Source organism: Erythrolamprus reginae, chromosome 1 (assembly GCF_031021105.1).
Source record: "Erythrolamprus reginae isolate rEryReg1 chromosome 1, rEryReg1.hap1, whole genome shotgun sequence".
In the NCBI taxonomy this organism is placed as follows: Eukaryota; Metazoa; Chordata; class Lepidosauria; order Squamata; family Dipsadidae; genus Erythrolamprus; species Erythrolamprus reginae.
This window is the reverse complement of record NC_091950.1, coordinates 374492086-374505335: the sequence shown is the minus strand read 5'-3', so window position 1 is coordinate 374505335 and position 13250 is coordinate 374492086. Positions and strand designations below refer to the sequence as shown.

The following is a 13250-nucleotide window of genomic DNA, read 5'->3' as shown; positions in this document are numbered from 1 at the left end:
GGTTTGTAGCACAGCAGGTGTGGGAAATGGTGCCCAATTCTCCCTGGACATTTGCGGATAGACTGCTCCAGTACAGGGGGCAGTTGTATGTACCAGCAGCGCCGCTTCACAAATTGATTCTGTCCCAGTGCCATGACAATCCTGCAGCAGGTCATTTTGGATTGTTCAAAACCTTGGACTTAGTGACCCAAACGTTTTGGTGGCCGCGGCTCCAGGATGATGTTCACTCTTATGTTGCCACATGTGAATGGTGTCGTGCAGCCAAGTCGGCTACAGGAGCCCCACCAGGATGGTTGCAGCCTTCGCCAACGCCCACAAGGCCGTGGGGAGCTGTGTCCATGGATTTTGTCACACACTTGCCCCTGTCAAGGTTCACCACAGTGATGGTGGTGGTGGACATGTTGACGAAAATGGTACATTTCATCCCGTCACCAGGTGCCCACAGCACAGGTCACAGCCCAATTGTTTTTGCAGCATGTATTCCAGCTCCATGGACTTCCAGACTGAGTGGTGTCGGATGGAGGAACTTAGTTCACGGCACGGTTCTGGAAGGAACTCATGTCTGCATTACAGGTTAAAGTTTGTCTTGCCTCGACCCAGCACCCTCAGACTGATGGTGGTACTGAGAAAACCATTGGCATTCTGGAGCAATACCTATGGTGCTTTGTGTCAGACCTGACTGGTCATCTTTCCTCCCAGTGGCTGAATTTGCATTTAACAACTCCCGGCATACCTCAATACGACTCATGCCATTCTATGTGAATTACGGATTTCATCCATTTTTCCCGTTAACCCTTTTAGATTCCCCGGTCCCAGTAGCAGAGGACTTCCTATCTGAACTTCAGGCAGTTCATGAAATGGTGAAGCATTTCATGATCAAGGCCAAAGAGGACTATGAGCGATTTGCTGACCAGTCCCCGTGAGACGTCCCCACGTTGGCCGTTGGGGATCAGGTGTGGTTGTCCACAAAACACATCGCTTCGGAATTGCCTCGCCATAAATTAGACCCACACTTCATGGGCCCTTTCCCGATTGAGCAGGTCATCAATCCAGTGGTGTATCGTCTTACCTCGCCTGCCAACATGCATGTTCGACCCGTTTTCCATCGTTCCCTCTTGGTTCCTGTTCCACCTGACTGCCCGCTTCACCCAAGTATCCCTCTTTTGCCTGCACCCTGTGTTCGTAATCACCTGCCCAATGTCATGATCCATGCCATCCGGGACTCCCATTGGGTGGACGATTGCTTTAAATACCTTGTGCAATGGGTGGAGGGCGAGCCAGACGATTGCTCGTGGGTAGAGGCTGCATTGGTTGATGCTCCTGCCCTCATTCAGGCTTTTCATGCACAATTTCCAAAGAAGCCCCGTCCCTTGCACTGGAGTCAGGGGAGGGGCCTTCTGGGGGTGATGGTGTTGTGGTTGGCTCTGGGCCAGCTCCTGTCCCAAGGACTGTGGGGGTGGATGTGGGTGAAACATCCAAATGTCACAGGCCTGTTTTGCTGCCGACAGAGTTGGGAAGCAAATTATCATCTGAAGAGGGGAGTGTCTATGAGCTGGGACCTTCAGAGGGGGGCCTGGCAGGCAGCCCAGGAAGAAGCCAGTCATCATCTTCCTTTTCTTCAATAAACTCTGATGAGGTGTGATAGAGTCACGCATGCGTAGAGCTATGCATAGAAGAGGACAGCTTCTCAAATATTACAGGAGATAATAGAGTCCACCTGTGGTTGGGTGGGGTTCAAATAATTAGGGCTGCTGTTAAATGGGCAGCGTGCCGGCTTTGCAGTGTGGAAGATTATCTGATCGTGCTTGTGGAGTTTGCATTGCCATTCCGGATTTTCCCAGGACCTTGTGTTTGCATTTCATAAATCGTAGTGAGTTTACAATGTCTGAAGAGTAGTAGCAGTGACGAATTCACAGCTACTGGTTAATTGACTTGAGTTTGTTACTTTTGTTATTTCATGGCGATTACAATTAAAGAGGAAAATTATACAGAATTAATTAGGAAAATATAAATAAATTTGGAGAAATGGAATAAACTGCCTATCTCCCTTATTGGGAGAATTTCAGCAGTTAAAATGTCAATCTTACCAAAATATTATACAGTATTTATTCTGAACAGTCCCAATTACTCTAAAGATTTTTTTCAAGAATTAAATAGAATTATAACCAAATTCATATGGGCAGGGAAAAAACCCAGAATCAAATTACAATACCTTCAAGATAATAAGAGACAAGGAGGTTTCAGCTTACCTGATTTCGAGTTATACTATTATGCATCATATATGGATTGGGTAAGAGAATGGATAAAGTTAGAAAACAAAAGATTGTTATTATTGGAAGACCAAGACCTATTGGTGGGATGGCATGCTTTTTTATGGGATGAAAAAGATAAAACACAGAAATATTTTTTAAAAAATATTTCATTAAGTTTTTCCATTAAAAAAACATATAACATACAATCAGAGAACCATAGTCAAAAACAACAATTACAACAACAAAAACAAACAAAAAACCCCATGCCGATGATTTGGTTTTTAATATTGAAGAACCCGACCAATCTGGAATTAATCTTCTCGAAGAAATATCAGAATTTGGAAAGGTGGCAGGGCTAAAAATTAATAAACAAAAGACCAAAATAATAACTAAAAATTTAAATCATAAAGAAAAACAAGATTTAGAACACAAATTAGGATTACAAATAGAGAAAAAAATTAAGTATTTAGGCATAAATCTTTCTGCTAGAGCTAGTACAATCAGAGAACAGAATTATACAGAATTAATTAAGAAAATACAAATCAAATTAGATACGTGGAATAAATTACCGATCTCTCTTATCGGGAGAATAGCTACAATAAAATGTCCATTCTACCAAAGATATTATACTTATTTAGGACAATTCCAATAAGGCTTAAAAAGGAATCATTTCAAAATCTTAATAGTATTCTAACTAAATTTATATGGAACGGGGGAAAGCCGAGAATAAAAATACAATATTTACAAGACAACAAAAAACAAGGAGGCTTTGGACTACCGGACTTTGAATTATATTACCAAGCAACTTGCATAGACTGGTAAGAGAGTGGGTAAAACTAGAAAAACTAGAGAATCTTAACATTAGAAGGCCATGACCTAATAATAGGATGGCATGCATTTCTGTGGGACGATAAAGACAAAATACACAAATATTTTAGACAACACATAATTAGAAATTCGTTATTGAAGATATGGATCAAAATAAAAAAGCCCACTACTCACAAATCCCAAAATGGTTCTCAACCATGGAGGCGACAATGCACCCAAATACTAAAAGTCTACAAGGGATGGCGAAATATGGGCAATTAATAGATGAAAGAGGTGACCTAAAGAACAGAGACCAACTAGAAAAGGAAGGTTTAAAATTGGACTGGTGGCCCTATAGCCTAATAAAATCAAGATTTTTAAAGGATAAAAAAATAGGTATACAAAGAAAGGACTCTGAATTGGATAAAATAATATTAGGCCAAGACAAGAAAATTATTTCTAAATTATATAAATACTTATTAGATTATAAAATGGAAGAATATCTAGTCAAAGGGAATATACATAATTGGATTAGAAACTTCGGATATAATGTTAATTTGAATAAATGGGATATTATCTGGTCAAAGAATTACAAATTAACAAAATCAGCAGCGTATAAAGAAAATCTATACAAGATGTATTATAGATGGCATCTCTCACCGGCAAGATTAGCACAGATGTACCCCAAATTAAATCCACAATGTTGAAAATGTGAAGAAAAATGGGGAACATATTACCATGTCTGGTGGACCTGCCCAAAGGTCAAAAATTTCTGCCGCAAAATACAAAGATGGTTAGAGGAAATCCTTAAAATCAAAGTAATCATGAAACCTGAAGCATACTTATTAGGCATTATTGACCAAAAATTAGAAAAAACAAATATTATTTGATAATACATGCCCTGACTGCTGCTAGGATGGCAGTAGCACAATGTTGGAAACAACCTGAAATACCAAATGATTCACTCATCCTTAAAAAAATGTTAGATTGTGCAGAAGCGGATGCGCTAACATTAAAACTAAGAAACAAAGAAGACACCGATTACTATAAAATTTGGAAGTATTTCTATGACTGGTTAGCAAAAAGGAAAGGAAACTAAAATAATAAGATAGATAATAATACAATATTCTACTGTTTCTTTTCTATCTAATGTTTCATTCTGAAAGCTACAATGAATTTAATTATATATATACATGTAATTTATGTATAGAAATAATAATTTTTAAGTTACCAATACTAAAGATAACCTTAACATAAGGTGGTAAATAAATAATAAACTTATGGATAAATTCTTAATTAACCAAGAAGAATGATGAAACACCGACAACTCAATATTGGCTGAATAACAAAATGAAACTTAGACTTTTGTCTATTGCTCCTTTAATTTTCCTTCTTCCTCCCCACAAAACATGAAATAAGTAAAAGATAAAACACATAAATATTTTAGTCGTCATGTAATTAGAAATTCGATCTGTATGATATGGATTAAAATTAAAAGAGCCCATTATCTACAAATTCCAAAATGTTTTTCCAGTATGGAAGCAATTATTACACCTGAATACTAAAGATTTAAGAGGGATGATTAATTACTATCAACTATTTGATGAAAGAGGCGAATTGAAAGATAGAGATCAATTAGAAAAGAATGGTGTAAAAGTAGATTGGTGGCCCTATACCCAAATAAAATCAAGATTTCAAAAAGACAAAATAATGGGAATACAAAAAGGAGAATCCAAATTGGATAAAATAATTTTAGGACAAAATTAAAAAAATATCTCTAAGCTATATAAATATTTATTGAATTATAAAATGGAAGAGTTCCTAGTTAAAGGTAACATACATAATTGGATCAAGAATTTCAGTTATAATGTTAATTTAGACAAATGGGACATAATTTGGTAAAAAAATTATAAATTAACAAAATCATCGGTATATAGGGAGAACCTTTATAAGATGTATTATAGATGGCATTTTTCCCCCGCAAAACTGGCCCAGATGTACCCAAAACTAAAACTGCAATGTTGGAGATGTAAGGAAAAGATGGGAACATACTATCATGTTTGGTAGACTTGTCCAATGATTTAAAAATTCTGGATCAATAGACAAAAATGGCTATTTGATATACTTAAAGTTAAAGTAAATAGGAAACCTGACACAGGCCCTAGTAAGTATAATTCTGAAAGACCCTGCTAAAAAAATATATATATACAAAACTATAGACCAATATCGCTTCTTAATGTTGACTACAAAATTTTTATGTCAATCATGGCAGAGAGACTCAAACCAATCTTGAACAAAAGAATAAAATATTGATCAAAACGGATTCCTGCCAGGAAGATACATACGAAATAACACAAGAACGATATTGAATATTTTAGAATATTACGAGGTACATTCGGAAAGACAACTAGCGTTAATATTTCTAGATGCCTAAAAAGCTTTTGACAACCTGAGATGGGAATTCATCCTGGAACTAATTAAAAAATGGAATTTGGCTCAAAAATTATAAAAATGATACAAACTATATACCATACTCAGTCGGCCAAAATTATAACCAACGGTGAATTAACAAATTCGTTCCAAATTTTAAAAGGATTTTGTCAAGGATGTCCGCTATCCCCGCTTTTATACATTTTAGCGGTGGAAACATTGCTTAACCAAGTAAGAACTAATATAAAGATTACAGGCCTGAAGGTTAGGAAACAGGAATTTAAAGTACAGGCCTATGCGGACAATTTAGTATTTATTTTGGACGACCCTATAGAAGCTGGTGAATATTGAATGAAAGAACTAAAACAATATGGAGAGGTAGCAGGTTTAAAAATTAACAAACAAAAAACTAAAATTATAACCAAAAATATGGACCTTAAACAAGACCAGGAATTAGAAAGAAATTTAGGAATTCAAATTGTTAAAAAAGTAAAATATTTGGGTATAACATTAACTAAAAGATGCAGTACGATTCAAAAAGATAACCATGACACACTCATTAAAAAAACGGAGCAACAATTAATTAGATGGAACAAACTTCATATTTCATTGACAGGGAGGATCGCTACAATTAAAATGTCCATTTTGCCAAAATTTTTATATCTATTTCAGACCATCCCAGTAAAACTGAATAAAAATTTCTTTACAAAACTAAACACAACTATTTCCAAATTTATCTTGGGGGGGGGGGGGGGAACCAAGGGTAAGATTCAAATTCCTACAAGATAAAGTTACACAAGCTGGATTTGGCCTACCAAATTTTGAAACCTATTACCAATCAGCGGTTCTGCTCTGGCTAAAGGATTGGATAAATCTTTAAAATCAAAGATTATTGGCATTAGAAGGGCACGATATTTTACAGGGATGGCACGGTTTTCTCTGGAACGAAAAAGATAAGATTCCAATGTACTTCAAAAACCATATGATTAGAGGTTCCTTAATGAATATTTGGATGAAGATTAAAAAAGAGCACTACCTTAAAATTCCAAGGTGGTACTCTAGCGTGGAAGCTCTTACCCTAATATCTTTCAAATTCAAAAATTGCTGATCTATAACCACCTACTTGACAAGAAGGGAAACATCAAAACAAGGCAACAATTAGAAAATCAAAACATTAATATTGATTGGTGGCCTTACTCTCAAATCCGGACAAAAGAACAAAGACAAAAAGAAAGAGGGAATTCAGGAAAAAGACAGTTTAATTGATAAATTACTATTAGGACACGAAAAAATTTTTATACCTAGAATGTATAATTACATAATGGGATATAAAATGGAAATCGAGATAGTAAAAGAAAACATGATTAGTTGGGCTCAAAATATAGGATATAATATTTATCTAGACCAATGGGAGCAAATGTGGAAAAATCTTAAATTAACAAAATCAGTACCATATAAGGAAAATTTACCAAAAATGTTTTACAGATGGCACCTAGCACCAGCCAGATTAGCTAAAATTTACCCTAATCTCAAGCCAAATTGTTGGAGGTGCAACAACAAAAGTGGATCCTATTTCCACCTGTGGTGGACATGTCCACGTATAAAAAAGATCTGGAAAAAAATTCAAGGATGGATTCGGGATATTACGACAATCACACTAAAATTAAAACCAGAGACGTTTCTTTTGGGCATAATAGATCAAAAATGTAAAAAAGACTATTTCTATTTGATTCACCACATAATCACAGCCACAAGAATTACAATTGCACAGAACTGGAAAAAAGGGGATACACCATCAGAAAGAGAAATTATTAAGAAAATATATGACTGTGCAGAAATGGACAGACTCACCCAAAAACTCAAAAACAAAGAGGACTCAAGATACTATGAAATTTGGGAAAAATTTTACAAATGGGTAACAAAAAGAAAAAATACAAAATTTAAACTAAAACAGGTTGACACATAGAAAAAATATTGAAAGTGACCAAACACAAAATTCTGAAATTTTTTAACTGACTGGATATCATCTTCAATCCAAACTGACCTTGGATAAAGTGTATATCAGAAAAAATATGGTAAAACTGCAGCACCATATGCCGCATACCATTAATTATAGGAATTTAGAACTGTTAAGAAACAGTTCAAGGGGGGGCATGGGTGAAGGAAGGGACAGAATGTAAAAAACAGTTAGACAGAAGGTTTAGAATTTACTTTTAAGTATTGATATATTATGCTGGTTATTTTGAAATGATATAGATTATCTGTACAGAACAATTATATGAAACAAACACAAGGATCGTATAGCTAATAGTATATGTCGATATAGCGATGCAAATTAAGATGTATTTGTTCTTCCTTTTTTATTTCTGTAATATAATAAAAACTATTTTAAAATAAATAAATAAAGTAAACAGGAAACCTGAAGCATATCTATTAGGAATTATAGACCAAAAACTAGATCAAGATAAATACTATTTAGCAATACATATATTAACAGCAGCCAGAATGGCAGTAGTTCAAAGTTGGAACCAACCAAATCTACTAACCCTTAAAAAAAAATTGACTGTACAGAGGCAGATGCTCTAATGTTAAAATTAAGAAATAAAGAAGACTATTACAAAATTTGGAATTGCTTTTATGAATGGTTCAGGAAAAGAAAATTAAAATTGCAATATAATTAATAATTTAATACTTAAAAAGGAATCCTTGAACAATACAATTAAACTTATTATATATTTATGTATTATGTATACAAAGTAAGTATTTTTTTGGATATTAAACATTTAATGGAGAACTAACATAAGGCGGTAGGAAAATAACTGATCTATGGATAAGATAACAATAACCAAGACAAGTAAAGGGACACCAAATACTCAAGCCAGAAAATGAAAATATTTTATATAAATTTCATTGTATAGATATTGATAATTGTAGTAGAGAATGGTTTATTTTTCTCCCTTTTAAGGTATAAGTTTACATATTATTTTGAATTGTTTGTTGTTGTTTTTGTATTTTTGTATTGTATTATTTTCTTTTGATATATGTATTTTTAAAAGAAACTTAATAAAAACTATTTAAAAAAAGAAGAAAAAGAGCAGATCAAAATAAAAAAAATAGAACAGGTAGATCAGAAATTGATGGACTCTAACAAAGAATTAGAAAATTCATTGATTAATTTAGAAATGGAGAGATCTTCATATTTTCTTAGATTCCAAAATATTGTAGAAACAGAAGGAGAAAATCTGGAAGAAGTGATGGTGACAATAGTGGCAGGAATTTTACAACTAAGCTATATCAATATGATCAATAAAGAAATAGAGTTATTTTTGATAGAAAATAAAAAACAACCCACATCAATACAAAACATATGGGATACACTTAAGGCTTACACAAGAGGATTGAAAATATCTTATTTGTCTAAGAGTGAGTTTGTAGATGATCATTAATGGCCATGGAAGAGATTAAGATTATTTATGTCCTTTTTGCCAATGTTCCAATGCAGATTTTACCTTTGGCTTCCTGTGAATGTATGTAATCTCAGCAAATTTGGGATTAAATAGCTTGATAACACGAGGCATCTGAGCCTATCCCCATTTGTTCTCTTTGACCTGAAGAATCCTCTCAGTCTTGCTAACTGAATTTTGAGATGGGATTTTATGTATGGAGTTAAACATGGTATTATTTCATCATTTAGGGGAATTTGGATCAGTCATGGAAGGGAGTCTCAGTAATCCTGATGGAACCACTCAGAAAGTTGCTGTGAAAACAATGAAATGTAAGTATTATCTGGTCTCTACAGATCTGAAGTTATTTGTGTTTAAGAAATATTCAGGAGCATTTAAAAACATAGACAATCAAATGTTGTAGAACTCCAAAAAGAGAAAATCCTTTCCAATTAAGAATCCAGAAAATCTATGAAGAGACATAAGGCTCTCTATTATTCAGTAATCTATTGTTAAAAGGTATGTATATACTGTACTACTTTTCATGTTATCAAATACAATATATCAAAATAATTTAAAAAAATAATCACATATCTGCTAGCAGTGCTTATTAAAAAGCTAATCTCTGTTTTGAGGATTTTTTTCTCGGAGACAACTTAAGGAAAACGACCAGATTATAAAATAATCTCAGATTCCATCTTGCATTCAATTCTGTAATATCTTAGTTTCTAAAATAGAAGTTTATGCTTGAGAATATAAGTCTTATCACAATTTAATCTCGAAAGTTGTAGTGTTTACCCATAATTTCAATAAAAACTAGAAATTTGCCTTGAAACATTGAAAAAGCCTGCTTCCAGTGGAAGTAACAACTGTTATTTAGTTATGCTGCATTCCTTTGTTCTGACCTTTGACTAAAATCATGGGGAACAATGCTGGTCTTAATTTTCACCACAATAACCTACTCATACATCTGATCACAAGGGATAATGTTCTGTTAACAAATGCTTAGGACAAGCTAAACTTTCCTTTCAATATGCAAAATATTGTTCTGTGTTTAAAATACTAACTTCTTACTAAACCTTTTCATTTATTCCATTATATTTCAGTGGACAGCTTTTCCCAACGAGAGATTGAAGAGTTCCTCAGAGAAGCAGCTTGTATGAAAGACTTTGATCACCCAAATGTCATCAAACTTCTTGGTAAATCAACTACTTATTGGGTAAAAAAATATAAGCACAAGATAACCTGAAGCATGCATCAGGAGATAATTGTACATTTGAGAAACCTCCAGAGGGTGTTTATATTAGCATTTCATTGCTAAATTTATTATTTGAACTATCAATGAAAATATCCTTATCCACGCTTAGACAATTGTAAATTAGTAATGCATCTAATATGAAATTTGAATAATTTAATAATAATAATTTAATAATAATAATAATTTATTAGATTTGTATGCCCTCTCCGAAGACTCGGGGCGGCTCACAACATTAATAAAACAGTGTGACAATATAAACAAATCTAATATTAAAAAAGCATCTAAAACCCCATCATTTAAAAACCATGCAACACATGCATTCCATACATAAAACTATAAAAAGCCTGGGGGAGATGTCTCAATTCCCCCTTGCCTGGCGATATAGGTGGGTCTTAAGTAGTTTGCAAATGACAAGGAGGGTGGGGGCAGTTCTGATCTCTGGGGGGAGTTGATTCCAGAGGGCCGGGGCCACCACAGAGAAGGCTCTTTCCCTGGGGCCCGCCAGACGACATTGTTTAGTTGACGGGACCCGGAGAAGGCCAACTCTGTGGGACATCATCGGCCACTGGGATTCGTGTGGCAGAAGACGGTTCCGGAGGTATGTTGGTCCGATGCCATGTAGGGCTTTAAATAAGTTGTTGAAAATTTGTAAATTACTAAAATTATAGTCTAGTTTATTTGTACACTAAACTGGAGAAGATTAATTTACTGAATTTGTCACTCTTATGATCTAGAAAATTAGGTAGAATTAAAGAAGATCAATGGTGTGTAACTCTGATAATTAAAAAGAACTACCTCAATCAAAAACAAGATATCATTAAATATGTTTGCTAATTAAGTAATATTAGAAGGAGGTTGCTGGATGTAAATAATAAACCCTACCTTCTATCAGAAGTAACCAAATAAATCGGCTGGATCTTTAATTTGTTTTTGTATGGCTGTTTGGTTTTTCCACTCATTTCCACACATTACTGGGAGCATTTTGTTGTCTTTATTGTGAGAGCTTCCTGAACGAATTCTCTTTTTATACTTTCTAGTCTGCTTTAATGAATGAAACAAATGAATTTTAAACTGGATATCATATAAAGGCCATTTTAAATGATTGCTCCTTTTCATTTTTTGTAAATATTCTTATTCTATTTGATGTAATTATAAGCTTTACTGTGTTGTTCAGAGAGTTGTTGAAAACTTGGCCATTCTTCCAGGCCTTGAGGCAAAGGTTGAACCCTTATAGGGTGCTTTTTTATTATTTAGTGTTTGTCTTCTGGATGCTTATATTAGAAACATAGAAACATAGAAGTCTGACGGCAGAAAAAGACCTCCTGGTCCATCTAGTCTGCCCTTATATTATTTTCTGTATTTTATCTTAGGATGGATATATGTTTATCCCAGGCATGTTTAAATTCAGTTACTGTGGATTTATCTACCACGTCTGCTGGAAGTTTGTTCCAAGGATCTACTACTCTTTCAGTAAAATAATATTTTCTCATGTTGCTTTTGATCTTTCCCCCAACTAACTTCAGATTGGGTCCCCTTGTTCTTGTGTTCACTTTCCTTTTAAAAACACTTCCCTCCTGGACCTTATTTAACCCTTTAATATATTTAAATGTTTCGATCATGTCCCCCCTTTTCCTTCTGTCCTCCAGACTATACAGACTGAGTTCATTAAGTCTTTCCTGATACGTTTTATGCTTAAGACCTTCCACCATTCTTGTACCCCGTCTTTGGACCCGTTCAATTTTGTCAATATCTTTTTGTAGGTGAGGTCTCCAGAACTGAACACAGTATTCAAAATGTGGTCTCACCAGCATTCTATATAGCGGGATCATAATCTCCCTCTTCCTGCTTGTTATACCTCTAGCTATGCAGCCAAGCATCCTACTTGCTTTCCCTACCGCCTGACTGCACTGTTCACCCATTTTGAGACTGTCAGAAATCACTACCCCTAAATCCTTTTCTTCTGTAGTATTTGCTAACACAGAACATATTCTATTTCTTTTTATTGTTCATTGATTTAAAAAAGTGTAACTCATCCAGAATCATCTGCAATCAAGTGGCTCCTAAATTTCAATGTTAAAAAATTGTTGAGAGATGTGCAATTTTAAAAAGTAAAGCTTTTTAAAGCTTTAAAAATAAAGATAAAAATATATAATAGACAAAAAACTGAATTCATTTCCTTAACTCTTTATTCGTTTTCTTTATTCTTTCCAGGTGTATGCATAGAACCAAGTTCTCAGCAGATTCCAAAGCCTATGGTGATTCTTCCATTTATGAAATATGGAGATTTACATAGCTTTCTTCTTCGGTTAAGGCTTGGAGTGGCATCCCAGGTAAGCAAAAAGAACTGATTGTGAAACCTCCTTTACACATGATTTCAGATAATGGTCTTTTGATCATCAGTCATAAAATGCCTGTTTATTAAACAAACTTCACCAGCTTCTTTTACATTCTCCTACAATGTTTTCTGTCATGTCAGCTTGCTTTTGATATTTTTTTCCTGGGCATTAACATATACTTTCAAACAAAATAATGGGTTGTACATTCACATTCCTCAATGTGAAGCTTAGAGTCATCTCTGGAGTTAAGGATGTTGCTGGGAGTTTTGCTTTACCTTTTTATAAAAACTAAAAGTTAAATCAAAGAGGATAGAAAGCCTGACAAGGCAGCAAAGTACTTTGACATTTAACTGGTACCAAACTGGTGACTCAAAACTTAATTGGAAGATAAAGACTCTAAATTTATTGGCTTTCAACCAATCTAGTTCTCTATTAGATTAGGTCTGGTTCAAGCACAAACTGCCTCACCTGACTTATATAGAAAGAGATTGTGACAATCAGCCTACATCTCCTCAGCCCACAGCTGGGGCGGGGGGACATTGTAATTGACTGATAACAGTTTTACAATTTTATAAAGATAGCTCTATAAAATGAAACATAACCAGAGGAGGATTAATTACAACCAGACTGTCTCCATCCAGATAAAATTGTAGTTTAGATATTTGCAATAGTGGCAAATATCTGTAACTTCGGTGTAGGATGAGGGTGAAGGTTTGTTCTCCTC

The 13250-nt window shown here is 34.5% G+C and overlaps 1 protein-coding gene across 2 annotated transcripts in view; it reads left to right on the top strand.

Annotated features, from left to right (window-relative positions):
• MERTK (MER proto-oncogene, tyrosine kinase) overlaps positions 1–13250 on the top strand; it is a 138341-nt gene that overhangs the window by 82845 nt on the left and 42246 nt on the right. For both annotated transcript variants that reach the window (XM_070734622.1, XM_070734621.1), the window contains exons 13-15: positions 9184–9264; positions 10039–10131; positions 12402–12520. In XM_070734622.1, coding sequence (XP_070590723.1) covers positions 9184–9264; positions 10039–10131; positions 12402–12520 — 293 coding nt within the window. The remainder of the gene's footprint in view (positions 1–9183; positions 9265–10038; positions 10132–12401; positions 12521–13250) is intronic.